Source organism: Miscanthus floridulus, chromosome 5, assembly GCF_019320115.1.
Source record: "Miscanthus floridulus cultivar M001 chromosome 5, ASM1932011v1, whole genome shotgun sequence".
Lineage (NCBI taxonomy): Eukaryota > Viridiplantae > Streptophyta > Magnoliopsida > Poales > Poaceae > Miscanthus > Miscanthus floridulus.
Genome location: NC_089584.1, coordinates 110,148,774 through 110,170,748, shown reverse-complemented (window position 1 = coordinate 110,170,748; position 21,975 = coordinate 110,148,774). Strand labels below are relative to the sequence as shown.

The following is a 21,975-nucleotide window of genomic DNA, read 5'->3' as shown; positions in this document are numbered from 1 at the left end:
GGTAGTTTTTAACTTCCAAATTCTTATTATTTGCTTGCTTTGGTCGTGTTGGCATCAATCACCAAAAAGGGGGAGATTGTAAGGAAAATGGACCCTTGGCCCATTTACTTTGGATTTTGGTGTTTGATGACCAACACAACCAAATTTGACTAATGAATTTGCAAGTGGTTGTTTTGTAGTTCAATAGGGTGCAAGACGTAACTTGGACGAATGCGATGTGATGATTCGATGATCAACACCTCAAGCAAGACCTTAGGAGCACAAGAGAAGACCCAAAAGATCAAGCAAAGTCCAAGCATAAAGATTAGAACCAAGCCGTATACAAGATCGTGAAGAAACGAGCTCGTAGAGGCGACCGGACGCTGGTCCGGACGCTGGAAGCGTGACCGGACGCTGGACCGGTGGCTCGGCAGATAGGCGACCGGACGCTAGACCAGACGCTGGCGGAAACCGACCGGACGTAGGGAAGCAGCGTCCGATCGAGTACAGAGAGGTTCCAGAGCGGCAAATCTACGACCGGACGCGTCTGGTGGTAGGCGACCAGACGCTGGCCAGTGTTCGATCAGTACATTGCCGGCTCAACGGTCGGGACGACCGGACACGTCCGGGCAGGACGATTCTGCGTTCGGTCAGTAGCAGTTTCGTGGGAATTCGACCCCAACGGCTACTTTCTCAGTGGGGCTTATAAATACAACCCCCAACCGGCCATTTGAGGAGAGTGGAGCTGAGGAAACATACCAAGGGTGTTGATACACCATTTTAGTGATCTCCACATGCATAGTGATTAGTGTTTTAATAGGTGATTAGCATAAGTGCTTTGCGAAGTGCTTACGTTGATTAGACCACCGCTTATGCGCTTGCTCTAGGTTTATGCCTAGTGTTTAGTGAGGTTTGCATATCTCTTGCCACCCTGTGCTTGCGAGCACAAGTGTTGTATATCAGAGGGGATTGAAGTCTTGCGAGATCACACCAACTGCGTTTGTGGTGTGGCCGCCACCGTGTACCGGAGGGAACAAGGCCCGCAGCGTTTCGGCCAGAAGCTTGATAGTGAAGACGGCGGGGAGCATCCGGGAGAGGCTTGCCGAAAGGCACGTCGGAGACCCACTTACGCGTGGGGAAGGCCTGAGGCTTTCCACGGAGTTACCCGACCGGGAGCTTGGCCCTTACGAGGGATTCCTTGCGAGGGGCTACAACGAGGACTAGGGGAAGCTTGCGCACTTCTCGATACCTCGGTAAAAATACCGAAGTCGTCAACGGGAGTTTGCATATCTCTACCTTGCTCTTTAGCTTCCGCATTTACATTGATTACTTTACTACATTTACGGTAGAGATAACATACTAGCAAAACCATAGTTGCACATTTAGATAGTTTATCTTTTGCATAGGTTTTGCTAAGGTTAGAAAAAGATGCCATAGTTTAGAGTTAGATTTTTTAAGTTGTCTAATTCACCCCCCACTTAGGCGTCACAGTCCCTTTAATGGTGCTACAGTAACATGTGCTAATGATAGATTAATTAGGCTTAAAAAATTATTTCACAAATTAGCCTTAATCTATGTAATTGGTTTTGTAATTAATCTATATTTAATGCTCCTTATTAGTATCTAAACATTCGATGTGACATGAATTTTAGGAGCGACTAAAGAACAAAACACCCACTTAGTAACATACGTACCATCTCTCTCACTTATAAGGCCGTCCCCTTCATCTATAAAAGGGGATGTGCCCTCTCCCAATAAGGGGATCGATCAGTTCATTCACGCACCACAACAGAACCACTAGGTTTAAACCTCAAGCACACGCTCGAACACTTAACACATAGCGGAGCTCCCGTCACTCTCGGCCCTTCAGACCAGAGTTCGACCAGACCTCTTGTACCCCCCATCTTTCTCTCTTTCGTTTGTAACCCCACAGCAAACTTCGAGCACCTAGGCTCAGGAATAAAGTCATCGACCGACTCAAACTGGACGTAGGGCACGTTGCCTGAACCAGTATAAACCCTGTGTCATTGAGTGCTAGGCCACCTCCGATCACAACGTACGACAAAACTACAAATATTTATGTGTTGGTCACTTTCTGTACCGATAACTTGTTTAGTCTATGGCACGACACTTTACATGTTAAATTTTCTATACCAAAATAACTATATGTGTTATAGTATTTCTATATAAAAAGGAAAGTTTATAGACAAACTACAAGTATTTATATGTCAAAATGTTTCGGTTAAAATATATGAACTCGTCTAAAGTAACAACTTATAAAATTTAATGGCATACGATTTTAATATTTGTCACTATGGTATTCATGTATACTTGGTATACATAGTGACATATAGTATTTATGTTTATTTTGAATTTAATAGTGGTAAAAGCGGGTAATTTGAACATATATTAGTATACTTAATATTATTTGTTTTTTTCCATATATAGTAGCTTACATAGATAATCTAGATGTAAATTTGATGAATATTTTATTTTACTTTTTGTAGCAACAAATGTGTGTAATTTAGATATAAATTAAAGGAGATACTTTATATTATCTTTCATAATGACAAGTGTGGGTAATTTAAAAACAAATTTTGAATGATAATCATATTTTGATCTTGAAAAAGTTGTACAAAATAGATGTTGACCCTTAATTTCTCTTACAATATGTTATCATTTGCTAAAAGTTCAATATTATCTTAGACTCTAGGCACTTTGAATATAAATCTATTGATGCAAGTTTTATGTTTTAGAATTTTATATAATTTGAATAATTGTTGGTGGAAATTTGTAAAAGTAATTTTTTTCCCAGTACGGAATATGCTAATCATTGTGAGTGAGGCAGAGAGAGTATAACCAAACAAATAAAAAAATAGTTGCAAAAACAATTTCAAGTTAAAAAAACTCGGATCCAAATGTTAGTATGTAACGACGCTATTTACTTGGGCCACATTGCTAATTTAATTACATTGGACCTGCCAATATCAAGAGATCTGATCACACCAAAGAAAAAAAAATAAAGAAAGACCATACAAAAATCAATAGCTATCCAGATTTCCAGAGATGTAATGCTTCAAAAATGATTTACATGACAGACCAGTTTCCCTGATGACTTTACCACAATTTGCACAGTAAACCAAATCCAAATTAACATACAAAGAGAATTAATGCACATGTCAATGGAAGAATCAGAAGAAGAAAAAAAGAAGAAAACATCCACAGAATCTGAAAAAAGAAATCATGATGCAATGTTCCCTCCATGTTAATGATACGGCGGACTGCACAGCGGACAGTCATGGATTAGCTCATGAGCTCTTTCTCTGCGCGCACCAGTGGCGGCGGCCCGTGGTCAGAAGCATCAGCGCCGGCTGACATCTTGAGGTTCTGCTGCTCGTAGACCTGGCGCAGCCTCTCGATCTCCTTCTTTAACGCCTCTTGATGAGCTGAAGAAAGGTATGTATATACTCAGTGATGTTTGTTGAAGCATGATGAATAAATCCATATCCCCTATCCTTCTCAGTGGTTATGTGGTAGGAATCATTAGCCCAAGAAGAATTTATATATGGACGACTCGTAGTGCCGCTAAATTATGATCGTCTGCCCTAAGTAAAGCATGATACGCACTTACCATCCTTGAAAATCTTGTCCTGAGCAAGAGCTGCGATCCGCTGCTTGAGGTGGCCGTTGCCGACGGTCAGTATGGTCCGCTGTTGATCCAGAAATGCCACGCGAGGAGACAGCACGGACACCTCGTTCTGCAGAGCAAGCAAGCAAACAAACGATCGATTTACAACTTCTGGCAGATCAGAGCAAGCAAGCAACTTCGACGAAATTCAGACACGAAACTGTTGTCGATCGAAATTAAAGGACCATCAGCTCCTTTCTGCTTTCCAAAAATGAAAACTATTTGCTTGTTCACGGATTGGTCCAAATTTTCCCCTTGGCTTCAGGTTCAGCACATGTGCAGCCTAAGCCTAAGCTGAATCCAGTCTTCTGGTCTTCTCTCTTCTGGAACAAGCTCAGCGTACGGCCACGGCAAGTTCACAGAGAACCGGACAACTGCGGAACCTTTAATCTGTACCTAGCTAGCGCCATGTGCAGCAATGAATAAAGAACACTACTGCTCCGAGACCCCATTGCTATTAACTATTTTATATGTATTCATCCAAGCATAAAGGCCATGCGAATTGCTAAATGCCACTAGTGACACTAATTAACCAACCAACCAACCGGATCTTGCGCAAGGAGGCAAGGCTCGTGTTCTACCAGCTTGTTGCATGCGAATTGATCGATCGATGGATCGGTCGAGCAGCCACAGGCCACGCAGGGACCACCACCAGGCCATGCAGTGATGCAGATTGCAGAGGCATGTGCACTTGGATCATGGCACTACGTGGGGTTGGTACCGCGCTCCAGGTCGGGTAAAGACATCGGCGTGCATGCACGGGACACGGGAGGACGATAGAGCTAGCGCCTATTGCTTTGCTTCCATGATCCATCCCGGCTGGTTACTGCACGCACATGCACATGGGTGCATCTAAGGATGGCAACGGTTCGGGTTTGGTGCGGATATCCGCGGGTTTCGGGTTCTGCGGGTTCGGGTTTGGGGATGGTTTTTCACCCACGGTTTTTGGGTTCGGGGCCCCGAAACCAATCGGGTTCGGTTTCGGGTTTGATTTTTCACCCGTGGATATCCGATGGATATCCGAAATAAATCATTTGGAATTAAAACTCATATTTTATAATATACTAATAATAATTTGTTTACTTAGATTATTAAATTTATTTAAAGTTGACTCATGAAAATATTTATTATTTGTTATCTCTTGTTTATACATGTGAATATGTGTATATATATTCGCGGGTTTCGGGTATCCGTTCGGGTTTCGGGTATCCGCGGGTTTGGTTTTGGTGATGGATTTCCACCCGAATCGGTTTTCGGGGCGGGTTCGGGTTTTGATTTCGGGTTTCGGTTTTGAGTGCACGGAGACTCCACCCGATCCGAACCCGACCCGTTGCCATCCTTAGGTGCATCACTTGCGACGCTGTTGCTATTGCTATCCAGCCTGTGCTGCCGCTGCCGCCGGTCTATCTATCTACCTAGCTGTTGGCTATGCTATGCATGTGCTGAGATGACAAGCTAATCGCCGCCTCCCTCTGGTGCATCAAGTGAGCATGCATGTCCTAGAAGTAGGTCTCTGGGTTTGAGAATCGGTGTTGCTTGGTGATTGGTGCACAACTTTTTTCTGTGCAGTTTTTCTCCTTTCTTTCTTGACTTTAGCATGTTCGGCTGGCTCGTCAGCCGGCTTGTTCTTTTTTTTTTTTCGTCGAAACAATGTTTTCTCTCACAACGTTTCAGCATGAACAGTGTTTTTCAGTATGAACAATAAATAATCCAGTTGAGCCAAACACTCTAATTAATATAGAATGGCTGGATCTATCAGAATTTCTTGGTGTGCAGAGACCAAAAAAACATCTCATCTCGAACTAAACCTTCCATCATCTAATGAGAGAGTTTCAGACCACTTTGTTCCACAGCATGAATGCAGCAAATGCATCATGCGTGTCTTTGTCGATCGGGTACGTTGACGGAGCTGTGGCAAATTGTGTTTACACAATTGCACATGTAACCCCTTGCGCAATTTTGAAATTGGGGGGCATATGCAGTTCTGTCCACGCATGCCTATATCGATCGAGTACATTTGACGGATCGGAGGTGCCAAATTCTTGTGCATTATGCATGCAAGTGTTTACGCTGAAGCTAGAATTCTTGTGCATTATGTATGCTAGCATTGGTTTATTTACGCTGAGTAAGAATTGTAGAGGTTTCATACTATTGATATAGTAATTCTGTATACCTGCAGTGTCGTGACGCTGCGCTCGAGCTCGGAGATGTACTGCAACTTCCTCACCCGCGACCTCTGAGCTGACTGCCGATTGGCAAGGATCCTAGCAGAGAATTTCCGCGCAAGCAAAGCCGGTTTCAGTCTACAGATCAAGATGGATTGCTCGCAGAACGGCATTATTTGCCTGCCCACAAGGCGCATACATGCAATGCATGCATGGTGAGCTCGATCGGTCGGGCTCACTCACCTCTTCACCCTCTTGGGGTCCTGGATCAGCTCCGTGGAGGCGGCGGCAGCTTGCCCCGTCGTCGCCGGCGCCTGTGCGTCGCCCGCGGCTTCGTTCTGCTCGCCGTCGCAGGCATTGCCGTTGCCGGTGGTGGTGCCTCCCGCCGGGGCACCGCCGACACGCTTATCGCCGTCGCTGTCGCTGCTGCCGCCGTTCTCGGACCCCGGCGCGGACGACCCGCCGCCGCCGGCGGCCTCGTCGGGGAACATGGACATGAGCTGGTCGTCGTCGAGCCTGTCGAACTCGCCGGCCGCGGGCGCCACCTCGACGAAGGCGACCGAGTCGCTCAGCGACCTCCGGTGCGCGCCCCGCCGCGACGCCGCGAACTCGGCGAAGTCATCGGCCCACGCCGCCGCCGCGCCGTGCTGGCCCCCCTCCGGCCAGTGGTGCACCGCGGTCGGGATCCTGGGCGGCAGCTGCGCCATGCACCCGTCGGCCCTTCGCGCGCGCGAACAATGTGCACGGCGGCTCTCGATCGTATCGTAGCCCGCGCCGGCCAGCAGTGCGTGCTCGCTCGCTAGCTCGATCTTGCGATGGGCGCCGGCGCCTGGAGCTTAGTTTTATAGCTAGTGGTGCAGTAGCTGCTACGAGGCACGGCACCACCGTCCTGGCCCCCGGGTAGCTTGTGCCGGGGCGTGGGCGAGGGGACGGAGACGGATGTGAATTGGAATTGGAGGGTCACATGGGACGAGACTTTTGGAACATGAGGACAGCCTGCGCCAGCTATAGCTCCTTCCCTGCTCCTGGAGCGAGCGAGCGAGAGCGAGGGCGATCCAGTGGAGTGGAGTGCGCTACGCCTACGCGTAGCTAGCGCGGGAAGTTGGTGGTGGTGTCGGCGGCTCGTCCGTTTCAAGTGGCAGCGAAAGCTGAAAAGGGGCAGGCGAGGCCTCGAGGCGCCGATCGAGCCGAGGCAGGCAGTTATGTAGGTGGGCAGGGAATCGCCCCCGTCCACGTGCCGCTGTCCGCCCGCCGGCCGCCGCGCCCGGACCCGTGCGCTGCGCCCGGCGGCCGCCCGCGGATCCACCGCTCGCGTCTTGCTGCTTGGGCGAGCGTGGCGAGACTGCGGGCGCTAGAAATGGATCAGCTACCGGTCGTTGTCGCCCGAAAATGGCCGCATCATCACTGTCGCCAACGACCGCGCGCGGTGCGTAGCCCGGTACTTGAAACCCATAGCGATTATTTAAGCGTCTCGAAGCGATTAGGCAATTAGCAGGGGAGAGCGATTACATGTCGTTGTTGTTGATCACATGCCGGGACACGCGCTTCGTTTTCATGCAGGCCGTGTCACGAGGATGCGCCCTGGACCACGTACCATGGCCGACCGAGTGATGACCGGCTTGATTTGTTTGGTGGTGAGTGGTGAGCGGTGTGAGCAGGCGATTCTTCATGCGGGAGGTGAATTGGGGCGGCGGCCGGCGGAGATGGACGGAGCTGCGTGGTGAGTGCCTGTCGGTAGAAGAAGCAAAACGATTCGGGTCCTCGTCGTGGCCTCGCCTGGAGGTTGGAAGCGCGCGCGCCCATGGCTCACTTGCATCCCTGATCCCTCTCGTCAGATGGAGTTTGCGCTGCGGTTGCGGCGCACTTTGTTGGACCGTGTCAGAGATCCACGGAGTAAACAACGTACGGACCCTTTCGCGGAAGCTTTTGCGCCCAGCAAGCTCGATCGTATCGTTCCGTCAGACAGCAGCATGTTCGCAAATCCCCTCGGGATCAGAGATCTAACCGTGTCCGTCTTGTTCCTCGCCGCTCGGGCTCTGTACTGTATATATGCGCTTTTTAATCTACCCACGCCATTCTTAGCTTCTTGATTAATCAAACTGCGTCAGAGATGTGGAGATACCATTTCCCCGCGTTTCTGAAAGCCTATGCACGGATGTTGTGCTACTGCTACGTACTACTTCGTTCCATAAAAAAGTCGTTACAAGACCTGCGCTGGTCCTACTTTGTTAAGTTTAACTAAATTTATAGAAAATATTAACAATATTTATATCTTCAAATAAATTTATTATAAAAATATATTCAATGATCTATGTCAAATATATCCACCAACATCGTAATTATGTATCATAAATGTTAATATTTTTAATATATATTTAGTCAAAGTTAAATTTTAATAACTTCTTTATTAAGAAAAAGATATTTGTTTGATATAGATGTGAATATTTTTAATATATTGATTAAGAGTCGCTATGGGAAAGGAGAATGGCACTTTTTACGAGAAGGAGGGAGTACTCCGTAAGTTAATTCTGTCTGATTTGTCGAGCTACTTGCATAAGATACAGTAGGCCAAAGTCGTGGAGCTGAGCAGGGCATTAGTACTCTAGTTTTAGCTTTGGCGCATGGCTTGCGCAGATAGAATAGAAATGAGGAAAGGTAAAGGAATGATGGGTGAACATGGTTATATGTATTCCCACCAATCCAAGTTAGTTCACTTTAGTTTTACTTACTGTATATTAAGATTTTCTAATTTCTAATTAAACATATAGAAAACTGCACCATAACTAGATGTTTTGTAATTAAACATCAAGTTAGTTCATTAAATTCTTTATGAAGTAAGTCTTGATGACACATTTTTTAAAACCTGTGGATGTTAATATGCTTTTTTAAAAACTTAGCCAAAAATTAGATATTTTTGAATTAAAACAAAAGTAAAGTGAACTATATTTCATATGGAGGAAGTAGTGTTGATACTCTTTCCGCCACTTCAGAGTTTAGAGTATGGTCAAAATGAAAAATTTGGAGAACTAAAAACATATTTTGAATGTCAAGTTTTAAGTTGAAAGTCCCTTTTTTTATGTATTTGTGAATTTGTTGCCATGAGAATGGTAAGGATATTATATTTCTAGTTTGAATTTGTGTTTGTGCTGTTATTAATCAACCTTACCATTAACGAAGTCATTACAAGCCCTTGATATTGACACAAACGTATACTAGTGTTTATTATGCCATTATGCCAATATGCCGATGCATGTATAAGGCCTTTTTAGTCCATAGAACTAACAACTGGTTGACTAATTTTTAGTCCCTAAGCATCTACACAGACGAACTAATTGTTAGTTCACTAGTCATGAACTAGTTGTTAGTTCACTAGTTCACTTATAGGAGTTAATATGACTAGTTGTTAGTTTTAGTCCATCCAAATAGGCCCTAAAATGACCATGAGTAGAAATGATCTTGATTCATTAACTACTAGATTCATATTACGATGATAATAATGGTTCCTATTAGTATTTATTTTGGTGAGCTTCTTCTTTATGAGTTATGAAATTAATAGGCCGCCACATAACTGCTTTGATGATGTGGCAACGTTTCTAAAAACATAGAGAAGAAGTGAGTTTCATGGGACTCTCTTGGTACGATTACCAACTCTCTGAGTAATGCAATTAAATGTCTATGAAACAATACAATGAAACTCTCCATTGAGAGTGGATGTTTCATCCGTGTTTTATTTTATTTTATTTCATATGATATGACAGTCTTAAAAACAACGCGATGAAACTTCCTAGTGAGATTGGCCTTATGGACAGATATAGCAAGGACGTGAGGGAAGCATCAATACCTTGTGGCATCGAGGACAGGCTGATAGCCTAGTGGTGGAGCGGTGGTTTCCATTTCACCCACCAGCATTCTATTCCGGTTGGAATTAGCCGGTGTCTCACCGGAGCATGCACCCAAAATTTACCTCCTCGAGTGGTGTAATGGGTTAGAATGTCATGCTCGTCGTATACGAAGCCCTGTGTGACTCTGTCGAGACGTGATCTTCAAGCCACGTGTACGTGTAGTTGATCTCACTAGAGAAGTGATCTTCAAGACACGTATAGTCGTAGGTCTTGATATGTGTGTAGGGGTGTGAGTGTGTGCTCTCTCAGATACTACAACTGTAACTAGTTAGGAATTATAAAAAAATCCCTTCATCCCATAAAAAGAATTGTTATGTGATTCGTGTTGGCCAAACATTCTTAAATTTAATTAAATTTGTAGAAAATATTAACAATATTTGTATATCTTTAAATAAATTTATTATGAAAATATTAAATGATCTATCTAAGATATTCATTATGTATAAAAAATATCAATATTTTATTATATATTTGATCAAAGGTAGAATGGTGATCTTTTTGAAAAGCAAGAATGATATTATTTTAGACGAGGGTAGCTTGCAGCATCTCAAGTTAAGTAAAGATGCACTAAGTTGGTTAAAAAAGATGCAGTAAATTTGGCTTGCACTGCAGTGACTACACCCAACTACTCCGGTAGACGCGTACTCCAAATTGCGTGTGTAGTCAACTACTCAACTTCTCTTCTGTCCCTTCGCGTTCCTATGTTTGTGCTACAAGTAAACTTTTTCATTAGAAGTACAGACCTGTTACACCTCATAGACTCACTAACAGCTAGGCACTATCTCTACTTGGCAAAGTTAGAATGTTGATCTTTTTGAAGTAAACTTTTTCATTAGAAGTACAGACCTGTTACACCTCATAGACTCACTAACAGCTAGGCACTATCTCTACTTGGCAAAGTTAGAATGTTGATCTTTTTGAAAAGTGGGAATGTTATTTTTTTGGACAAGAGTGGCTTGCAACATCTCAAGCCCAGTAAAGATGCAGTAAGTTAGTTTAAAAAAGATGCAGAAAATTTGGCTTGCACCACAGTGACTACACCCACCTACGCGTACTTTAGATTGTGTGTGTAGTCAACTACTCAACTTCTCTTCTGTTACTTCGCGTTCCTATGTTCGTGCTACAGGGAAACTTGTTATTAGAGGCACGTACCCGTTACATCTCATAGACTCACTGACATCTAGGCACTATCCATACTTGGCAACGTTAGATTGTTGATCTTTTTGAAAAGTGAGAATGATATTTTTTTTGGACAAGAGTAGCTTGCAGCATCTCAAGTTGAGTAAAGATGCAGTAAGTTAGTTTTTAAAAAGATGTAGTAAATTTGGCTTACAGCGCAGTGACTGTACCCACCTACTCCGGTACACGTGTACTGCATATTGAATTTGTAGTCAACTACTCAACTTCTCTTCTTTACTTTTGTGTTTCTGTGTTCATGCTACAGGAAAACTTTTTCATTAGAGGTACGGACCCGTTACACCTTGTAGACTCACTGACAGCTGGGCACTATCCCTACTTGGCAAAGTTAGAATGTTGATCTTTTTGAAAAGCGAGAATGATATTTTTTTGACGAGAGTAGCTTGTAGCATCTCTCAAGCCGAGTAAATTTGTACCATCTTTTTGAAAACTTTTTTGAAAAGTTGCAGTAAATTTGGCTTGCACCACAGCGACTACACCCACCTACTCCAGTTCACGCGTACTCTAGATTGTGTGTGTAGTCAACTACTCAATTTCTGTTTTGTTGAAAGCCCTAGTTTGGTTTTGGATAATTGATAAAACCTAGGACTAACCTTTGATCTAAGTGTGTGAATTAGAAAAGATGGTCCAATCCAAGTGATAGAGCAAGATGAGGTCCATGGAGATGAAGATGGACATGGGTTGATGATGATCAAGCTCAACTTGGAAAAGAAGAAAGAGAAAAATAAAAACCAAAAAAGATCAAGGCAAAGGTATAAGATAGGTTTTTGTTTTGCACTCAAGACACCATAGATGATGTGAGTGACTTAGGATTGATAGCCGTACTATAAAGAGAGAAAATCTTTGGCTAAACATTCTATTGAGTGCCACTAGGTGATTGAATTCCATTCATATGCATTAAGACCTAGTGTGCTGACAATTAACCCTTGAAAATGCGTGTGAAAAATGCCAACACACGTGCACAAGTGGTGAGACACTTTGGTGTTGGCACATAGAAAACAAGGGTGTTGAGAAACGTGTTGAAAGTGCTAGTCTCAGGGAGACCGGACATATCCAGTATTTGTCTCGGTGGCGGTGTTTCAGATGAGACCAGACACGTCTAGAATTAAGACAGGATGCATCCAGTATTTGACCCGACGTGAGAAGCTGTCACAGAGTTGACTGGATGCTCTGTGTAACATGTGACCTGACACTGAGCGTCGTGTCCGGTCAGAGGAGGCGAAGCACGCTGTTGTGAGGACCTGACGCGGGGGCGCATCCGGTCAGCGATATCGGACAAGTCTAGTCACTCCAGGGTGGCTCTAGGAGCTCTCTGGAGTTGACCTGACACTACCTAGAGAGCGTCCGATCGTTTCCTAGCGTCGCGTCCGATCATGTCTGACAGTGTGTGCAGAAAGAGCCATTGGGCACCAACGGCTATACTAATTTACACGATACACGTAGTTGCTCGGCTATGACCAGACGCAGCGACCAGATGCGTCCGGTCGCCACACCAGACACGTTCGGTCAGTTCGCAGCAAGCTGAGTGAAGGGGTATAACGGCTAGTTGAGTTGTTAGGTCTCTATAAAAGCGTGGTGGCCGGATCTTGATCACTCTCTTAGCTCTCTAACTTGTTGATACATCTTGTGAGCATACTCCCACGCCTCCCACTCATTTAGCTTGTGATTTGATCATCCAAAGTGATATTAGGAGTGATCTAAGTGCATTTGCATTGTGTTTGAGCATCTAGTGGCACTTGGGGATCATTGTGGGTACAGATTTCTTGTTACTCTTGGCGGTTGCTGCCACCTAGATGGTTTGGAGCAGCGGAGGAGCTTTTAGCACGTGTTAGTGATTATTTGTGGCTAGCTCTGGTGATTGTGAGGGGTCTTGCACCCTCCTCGACGAAGTGCCATAAGGTAGCTCTAGTAAATTGCTCGTGTCATTGAGTTACCTCACTTGTGGGTAGGTTCTTACGGTGTCCAATTGTGTGGACGAGGTTCATGCAACATCTCTTAGCCGCTGAACCACCAAGTGTTGGTCAACACAATAGGGACTAGCGTGCCAACAAGCACGTGAACCTTAGGAGAAAAATTGGTTGTCTCTTGCCCTTTGGTATTCTCTCGATGATTGAATTGGTATTCATATTATGATTGGTTCACTCCTCTACGTAGTGGTATAATCACCCTACTCACTTATTTACATTTCCACAAACTAGTTGTAGCAAGCTCTTTAGTGTAGCTAGAATTGAGAGCTTACTTTGTAGTTTAAGTTTATCTAGTGGAGCTCTTTAGTATAGCAAGTGTGAGAGCTCTTAGAGAGTAGTGACTTAGTCAATTGTGTGCCTAGTGATCATAATAACTAGAATTGTTGGATAGGTGGCTTGCAACGCTTATAGAGCTAGAGCAAATTTGCATTTTGCTATTTGTCATACTAATCAAATTGCTCTAGTTGGTTTGTAGATTTTTAAATAGGCTATTCACCTCCCTCTAGTCATGTTAGGACCTTTCAAGTGGTATCGGAGCTGTGGTCACTGTTTGTTTCAAGTCTTAACAACCTTCGGTACAAAATATGGCTCAAATTGTGTTCAACCATGTTAAGGGTAAACCACTGTTCTTTGATGGTACATCTTTTGATTATTTGAAGAGAAAGATGAAGATGCACCTTGGTTCAATCAATGACAAGGTGTGGGATGTGGTAGAGAATGAGTTTGTGATCATTGATCCTACAAATCTCATCGAGAATGATAAGATCAACAAGCAATGCAACACTATGGCACTCAACCCAATATACAATGGCATTGATTCAAAGGTGTTTGAGTAAATTAAAGATCTTGAGAAGGCAAGTGAAGTTTGGGTGAGACTAGAAGAAACATATGAGGGCACTTCAACGGTAAAAAGTGCTAAGCTCTACATGCTCAAAGAAAAGCTATCAAGCTTCAAGATGAAGGATGATGAGTCCATTTCGGAGATGTTCTATAGGCTACAAGTCATCATCAATGATCTCAAGAGTTTGGGTGAGAAGGTGAAGGATGTGGACTTCTCTCACAAGTTCTTGAAGTGTTTGCCAAAGAGATTCAAGACATTGAGAACTATCATCTTTAGAGTTGGATTGAAGGATGTCACTCCAAATGAGGTGCTTGGTGATGTGATGACCGAGGACCAATACAATAGCGATGGTGAAGAGATTGTGAAGGAGGAAGACAAGAAGAAGAGTGTGGCATTCAAGGTTGGCACTTCATCCTCCAAGAACAAGAGGAAGGGCAAGGCTAAGAAGGAAGAATCAAGTGATGAAGAATGATCTCATGATGATAGTGATGATGAAGCACTAGCTCTCTTTGTGCGCAAGTTTGGTAAAATGATGAAGAAGAAAGGCTATGGTGCAAGAAAGAGAAGAGATCACTTCAAAAACAAGGAGTATGTGAGGTTGTGCTACAAGTGCAAGAGCCCTGATCATGTTGTAGCGGATATTCCCTACAATGTGACAATGAGGATAATGAGAAGAAGAAGAACAAGAAAGATAAGAAGGTGACCTTCAAGAAGAAGAAGGGTGGATCCTATGCTATCACATGGGATATTGATGCCTCCACTGATGATGATTCAAGTGATGATGACAAGGCATCCAAGAAGAAGGCTCTAGAAAGCATTGCTATCAACAACAATCCTTCACTATTTGACACTCCATCATGCTTCATGGCCAAGGGCTCCAAGGTAAAATATGATCAGAGTGAAAATGATGATAGTGAAAGTGAAAATGATAGTGATGATGATGAATTCTCAAATGAACAACTAATGAACATGCTAGAACAAACCGACTCAATAATTAATAAGAAAAGCAAGAAGTGCAAAGAATCACAAAAGAAGCTTAATGCTCTTGAGCAATCCTTTGATGAGCTCAATGCTACTCATGAGAGGCTAGTGGAAGGCCATGAGAAGCTTGGCAAAGCTCACACCAAGCTTGAAAAGGCTTACTCCTTGCTTCTTGAACAAGATAAGGAAAGGGTCATCGTATCATGTGATGTGGGAATAACAAGTGACATTATTGAAGAATCATTTAATGGACCGATTGTTGTTGCTCCCACTAACCCTTCTTGTAGCTCATCATCCACCACCGCTACCACTCCTACCTTTACTACTAGTGATGGTTTCACTTGTAATGTCTCACTAATGGTTAAGAATGAGACTCTCAAGAGAGATGGATGAGCTCACTCATGCCCTAGGCAAGGCCTACGGTGGTGAGGCCCACTTGCTAAAGTACTTGGGTAGCCAAAGGTTCTCTTTTAATAAAGAGGGATTGGGATATATCCTCAAGAAAGGCAAGACAGCCTTTGCTACTCCCAAAGCTAGCTTTGTGAAAAGCAATGGTCGATTTTACAAAAGATGCAAGCAAGTAGGCCATTTAGAGCAATCTTGCACAAAGAACAGGAATAAGAACAATGCTAATGTATCCTCAATTTGTTTTGATTCTTGTTACATGCTTACCAAGGGTGTAAATGGTGTGAATGCTAAGTTCATTGGTACACCTATTGTGGGCTCAAAGAAGAAAGCTATTTGGGTACCAAAGACCTTAGTAACTAACCTTCAAGGACCCAAGCAAGTTTGTGTACCTAAAAAGAATTAATTTTCTTTTGTAGGTAAACTATAAAGCCGGAGAAAGGCAATGGGTGCTTAATAGTGGGTGCACACAACACATGACTGGTGATTAAAGAATGTTCAATTCAATCAACTCAAATGATGACAATGGGATTGATAGTATAACATTTGGTGATAATGGCAAAGGCAAAGTCAAAGGGCTTGGTAAGATTGTAGTATCCAATGTTTTGTGCAATTCCAATGTGCTACTTGTAGAGAGCTTGAACTTCATCCTATTGTTGATAGCTCAACTTTGTGATCTTGGTTTCAAGTGCATATTTGGAGTTGATGATGTAGAGATCATAAGTGTAGATGGATCTAACTTGATATTCAAATGATTTAGATATGAGAATCTATACTTGGTTGATTTCAATGCTAGTGAAGCTTAATTATCAACATGCTTGCTCACTAAGTCTAGCATGAGTTGGTTATGGTATAGAAGGCTTGGTTATATTGGAATGAAATAATTGAACAAGTTGATCAAGTATGACTTAGTTAGAGACTTGAAAGATGTCACATTTGAGAAGGATAAGCTTTGTAGTGCATGTCAAGCCAGAAAGCAAGTTGGTAATACACATCCTAAGGAGCATGATGAGCACATCTAAGGCATTTGAGTTGTTGCACATAGATTTATTTAGACCAACCACATACACTAGCATTGATGGAAACAAATATAGATTTATGATTGTGGATGATTACACTAGATATACATGGGTGTTCTTTCTTATTGGCAAGAGTGATGTGTTTGCAACCTTCAAGACATTCATCAACAGACTTCATAATGAATTTGAGACAACTATCAAGAAAGTGAGAAGTGACAATGAAAGTGAATTCAAGAACATACGAGTTAATGATTTGTGTTATGAGTTTGGGATTAGGCATCAATTTTTTGCCAAGTACACTCCTCAATCAAATGGCCTAGTTGAGAGGAGGAATAGAACCTTGATTGACATGGCAAGATCAATGTTAAGTGAGTACAATGCGAGCCATTTATTTTGGGCCGAAGCAATCAACATCGCTTACTACTATAGCAACCGACTCTATTGTCATCCATTGAAGGAGAAGACCCCATATGAGATCTTGAATGATAGAAAGCCCAATATTGCATACTTTTAGGTTTTTGGTTGTAAATGCTACATATTGAAGAAAGGCACAAGATTGAGCAAGTTTGATAAGAAATGTGATGAAGGTTTCTTGCTTAGTTACTTCACTACTAGCAAGGCTTATAGAGTTTGGAATTTGGCTAGTGGTACTCTTGAGGAGATTCATGATGTGGAATTTGATGAAACAAAAGGTTCCCAAGAGGAAGATGAGAATCTAGATAATATGAGAGGCACTCAATTGGTTAATACAATGAAGAACATGGACATTGGTGATATAAGGCTTAGAGAGGTGATTGATGTTGAAGATGACAAGAATTAAGTGCTCTCTAACTCAAATGTGCAAGCTAGTGGTTCTCATGATCAAGTTCAAGCTAGTGCTAGTGATGACAAAATGCAAAATCAACAAGTGGCTAGTTCATCATCTCAACCAAATGCAAGCAATCAAGTGCAAGTGCTTTGTTAGGGATCTACTTCACCATGTCTCAATTAACAACTATCACAGAAGAGTATAGGAGTAGTGACTACAATGAGCACTCACTCGCCTCTCTCCCACATGCCTCCGGCATCGCTGGCCAGTTCCTTCTTCTCCGTTCAACTCCTTCCTCATGCCAGCGCTCTCCTCTTAACAACTAGCATTAGCAAAATGAATCATGGCATCATCATGGGTTGGCTTCCCACTCTAGGCCATGGTAGCATGTACTGGGCTAAGTCCTTCTCCTGGGCCATGCTTGAGCTTTAGTCTTCTGCATTTGATTACCTTCATTCTCGCTTTCATCTTCAAAGGCCTCGCCATCGCATGAGTCCGCTGGTATCATGGCATTCCTCCCTTCTTGAGAATTGGCTTGCCCCCAAGCCGGTGACACCAAAAAAGTAAGCTTCAGAGCTTTTCTCATCTTCCCAAGTTGCCAGATGCTTGGCCCATTCTAACTAGTGTACCAAGATTTGACCAGAGGCACGATCATTAGTACGGTGATGTTGTAAGATCTTTAGTGGGTACTAAAATGAAGATGGCGGTGGAGGGATCTCAGGACTTACCTGCATGGTAGAGCTAACAACGAGTTTGAGTCATAGTTGGCCATGTAGCCCGAGCCCATCAGCCCAGCCCAAGGACTGTTTTTTGGCCTGGCCCAGCGGCTAATGGGCCTAGGCTGGCATGGCCCAGAGGAGCAGGCCATGCCTAGGCCTTACCCTAGGCATGTGGGCCAGCATGGCCTAGCCTGCTACAGAGCTGGCGGCCTAGCCAGCCAGCCTGCTAAGAGCCTAAGAGCCCCAACCGACCACGTAGCCCCCTACCCTCCCCACGCCCGAAGCCCTAAACCCTATCCTTGCCTCCCCATGTGGCCACCTCCTCCTTGCCTCCTCATGCCTCCTTGCCTTCCCACGTAGCCGCCTCCTCCTCACCTCCCCACGCGGTCACCTCCTAGCCCCGGCGGCCACCTCCTCCTCGCCTCCCCACGCGGCAGCGACACACGTGCCGGCCTCGAGCATGCCGGTAGCTTCCCTCAATTCCCCAAGGCCCCCACGCGGTGGCTGGCCTCGAGCCCCCATCCCCGAACCCTAAATCCTTACCTCACAGCTCGTGCTTCCCTCTCCCCTCTTCCCTAGTGCAGGGCGGCTCTCCTCTGGCGGTGGCTCTCCCTCTCCCTCACCCTCTCCCTAGAGCTGGCACCGTGGATGGACGCCTCCTCCCCTTCCCTCATGCCCATGGTGGCTCTTCCTCTCCCTCGCCCTGAACCCTAGAGCCAGCGCCACGGATGCCCACCCCCTCCCCTTCCCTCACGCCCACTGTAGCTCTCCCTCTCCCTCACCTTGAACCCTAGAGTCGGCGCCGTGGATGCCCCCTCCCCTTCCCTCATGTTGGGCGAGGTGAGCAAGAGCGGATGTGGGACCGAGAGTCTAGGATGCCTCATCCCTCTCCTTGGCGTCCTTGGCTCCTCGCGCGACCTCTCCTCTCCTCATAGCACCAACAACCGAGCATGGGCAGATCTAGCGGCCACCTTCTCCCCCAAGGCCACCTCCTCTCCTTGCCTCCCCACATGGCCGTGGTGCATGCTTTGGCCTCAAGCACGTCAGTAGCTGCCCTCCTCCATTAAGGCCCCCATGCGGTGGCTGGCCTTGAGCCCCCGCCGCTCCTCCATGGCCCCTGTGTCCCGACGATGGTGACCCTGCCTGCTCCTGGCGACTTAGTGGGCCTCGGGCTGGCACGGCCTGTGAAAATGGCCATGCTTCTCGGGTCGGCCCAGCATGGAAATTGGCCCATAGGGCTGTGCCTAGGCCAAAGGCTAGGCTCGTGGCCCTTGGGATGAAAACGGATCGGATACGGACGGATATCACCGATATTACATTTCTTTTCATATTTTTGTCTGGATTCGGATTCGAATACGGATAGTGTCAACTATGTCGGATAGGATACGATTGGATATCAACATCATAAATATGTGATTTGAGTATTTGGATATGGATACAGTATCGGATGTTGGATATCTGGACTCAGATACGGACAGATCTCAACCCCTCTAAACGGATTCGGTTTCGAATATGGTCAGAAAATATCCATACCGTTTTTATCCCTTTGTGGCCCTGTGAGGCACGGCCCAGGAGGCATGGCGTGTCGTGCCGGCCCGTTGGCTATTGGGCCATGCTGGCATGGGCCCATGCCATGCTGGGCCAGGCCGGCCCATTGGCCATCTATAGTTTGAGTTGAGACATGAAACATTGGTTGTATAGAAGACTCAGCCAGTAGTTGGAGTTTGTAAGCCACAGCACCTATCTTCTCAATGATCTAGAAGGGGCCAAAATAGCGATATGACAGTTTCTGATTCACCCTATGAGCCAAATTGGTTTGAACATATGGTTGAAGTTTGACAAACACCGACTATCCCACTTGAAATTGGCGCTTTGAACACTTTTTGTTAGCTTGATGTTTTTGTCTTTGCTGCACATGAAGAAGTTGCTGACAAAGCAATTGCTGCATGAGTCTTCTATCTTTCAGCCATGCTTTTAGATCTAGGACTACGCAATCTTGTACCATATCAATACCAAAATGATTTGGCTCATGGCCATAGAGTACCTCAAATGGAGTGTAGTTTAGTAAAGAATGAAAACCGGTGTTGTACCAAAACTCTACTAATGGTAACCAGTCTTTCCATTTGTGTGGGCAAGCATTGGCAGTGCACCTTAGATAAGATTCTAGGCATTGATTGACTCTTTCCGTTTGGCCATCAGTTTGAGGATTGTAGGCCATGCTCATTTGCAGTTCAGTGTTAGACAAACAAAAGAGCTCTTGCCAAAGCTTACTTGTGAAGATTTTATCCCTATCATATATCAAAGCAGTAGGCATACCATGCAACTTGAAGATATGATCCATGAATTGCTTAGCTACTTGCAATGTAGTGAAAAAGGTGAGCTAATGGTATGAAATGGGCATATTTGGAGAATTTATCAACTACCACCAAAATGCAATTAAAACCTTTGGACATTAGCAACCTTCAATGAAGTCCAAACTTACAGTTTCCCAAGCATGAGAGGGTACTAGCAAAGGTTGAAGGAGACATGGATATTTAACCCTTTCAGTTTTGGCTTTTTGACATACTACACATTGAGCTACAAATTCTTTGACCATCTTCTTCATTCCTGGCTAGGCAAACAATTTCTTGATCTTGGTGTAGGTGACTAAAAAGCCAGAATGACCACCAATAGCTGAGTTGTGAAGAGCAATCAAGATCTTCTATTGGAATGTAGGACTACTAGCAATCCATAGTCTTTGCTTGTACTTGATGATGCCCTTGTCTAACTGAAAATGACCTTGAGGAGAAGAAATAATCAGAGAGGACAACAACTTGGTAGTAGCAGGGTGGGTACTATAAGAATCAGCAATTTGTTGAATCCACACTAGCTTAGTCACTAATAAGGTATATAATTCAGAACAACGATTTGTAGCTAGAGGTGGCCTTGACAAAGCATTAGAAGCAGAGTTTTCAGTACCCTTCTTGTACACAATCTTGTAATTTAGGCCCAACAATTTAGTGTATGCCTTAAGTTGCCAAGGTGTGGTCAATCTTTGGTCTGTCAGGTTTTCTAGACTTCTCTGATCAGTCTTGATGGTAAATGGAGTAGGCTGTAGATATGACCTCCAGTGATCAACTGCCATCAAAATAGCTAGATATTCTTTTTCATATGTTGATAAACCTTGATTCTTTATGGCCAATGCCTTACTAATATAAGCAATTGGATGTCCTTCCTGATGTAACACAGCTCCTATACCTTTAGCAGATGCATCTATTTCAATGATGAAGGATTTAGAGAAATTAGGCAATTGAAGTACTGGTGCAGTGATCAGAGACTTCTTGAGAGTATCAAAGGCTGACTGATGAATGGGTGTCCATTAAAAAATGGTACCCTTCTTGAGGAAATTAGTCAATGGCCTGGCTATAGTGTCAAAATGTTGGACACATTTTCTATAATAACCTGCTAAGCCTAGAAAACTCCTCACTTCTTTCACATTGAGAGGAACAGGCCACTTTTGAGCATCCTCAATCTTCTTGGGATCAGTGGATACACCATCAGAACTAATAACATGTCCCAAGTATTTCAATTGTGTTTGAGCAAAGGAGCACTTAGAGAGTTTGATCTTGATATGATGTTCTATCAATAAATCAAACACAACTTTTAGTGTGGCTAAGTGGTTAGACCAACTCTTGGTGTAGATAAGAATGTCATCAATAAAGACTACCACTCCTTTTCTCAATAGAGGTGCCAATATATAATTCATGGTCTGCTGAAAGGTTCCTGGCCCACCTGTCACCCCATAAGGCATCACAGTGTATTCAAAATGACCATTGTGAGTTTGAAAAGTAGTCTTATATTGGCCAGCTTCTTCCATTAGGATCTGATGGTAACCAGCTGTCATATCCAAGGAAGGGAACCACTTTGCACCTGACAACTCATCCAATATCTCATCAATAACAAGTAGAGGATATTTATTTTTGATGGTTAAGGCATTGAGTCTTCCATAATCTACATACATTCTCCAATCACCTGTTTTCTTTTTCACCAATAGTACTGGAGAAGCAAATGGACTAGTGCTCTCTTTGATCAGACCATTTTGAAGTAACTCCTAAACTTGTTTCTCTATCTCATCCTTCTAAGCAGGGTTATACCTATATGGTCTGAGTCTAAATGGTTGGGCACCAGCAATCAATGGGATAGTGTGGTTAATGTGTCTTTGTGGAGGTAACCCTGATGGCTTCTCAAACAAATGCCGATATAGCTCAATGATGTTGTGCAACTCAGCAGTCCAACTGCTAGAGATATGCTAAAGCTCCAATTGA

At 44.2% G+C, this 21,975-nt stretch overlaps 1 protein-coding gene across 1 annotated transcript; it reads right to left on the bottom strand.

The window, feature by feature from the left end:
• Positions 1-2,989: 2,989 nt before the first annotated feature.
• LOC136453004 (basic leucine zipper 6-like) lies at positions 2,990-7,006 on the bottom strand. Its single transcript, XM_066453581.1, has 4 exons — positions 6,076-7,006; positions 5,841-5,931; positions 3,611-3,737; positions 2,990-3,425 (listed from the first exon to the last, which is right to left on the bottom strand). Exons 1-4 carry the CDS (start codon positions 6,537-6,539, stop codon positions 3,283-3,285), a joined length of 825 nt encoding a protein of 274 aa, XP_066309678.1. The 5' UTR covers positions 6,540-7,006; the 3' UTR covers positions 2,990-3,282.
• Between the last annotated feature and the right edge of the window lie 14,969 nt (positions 7,007-21,975).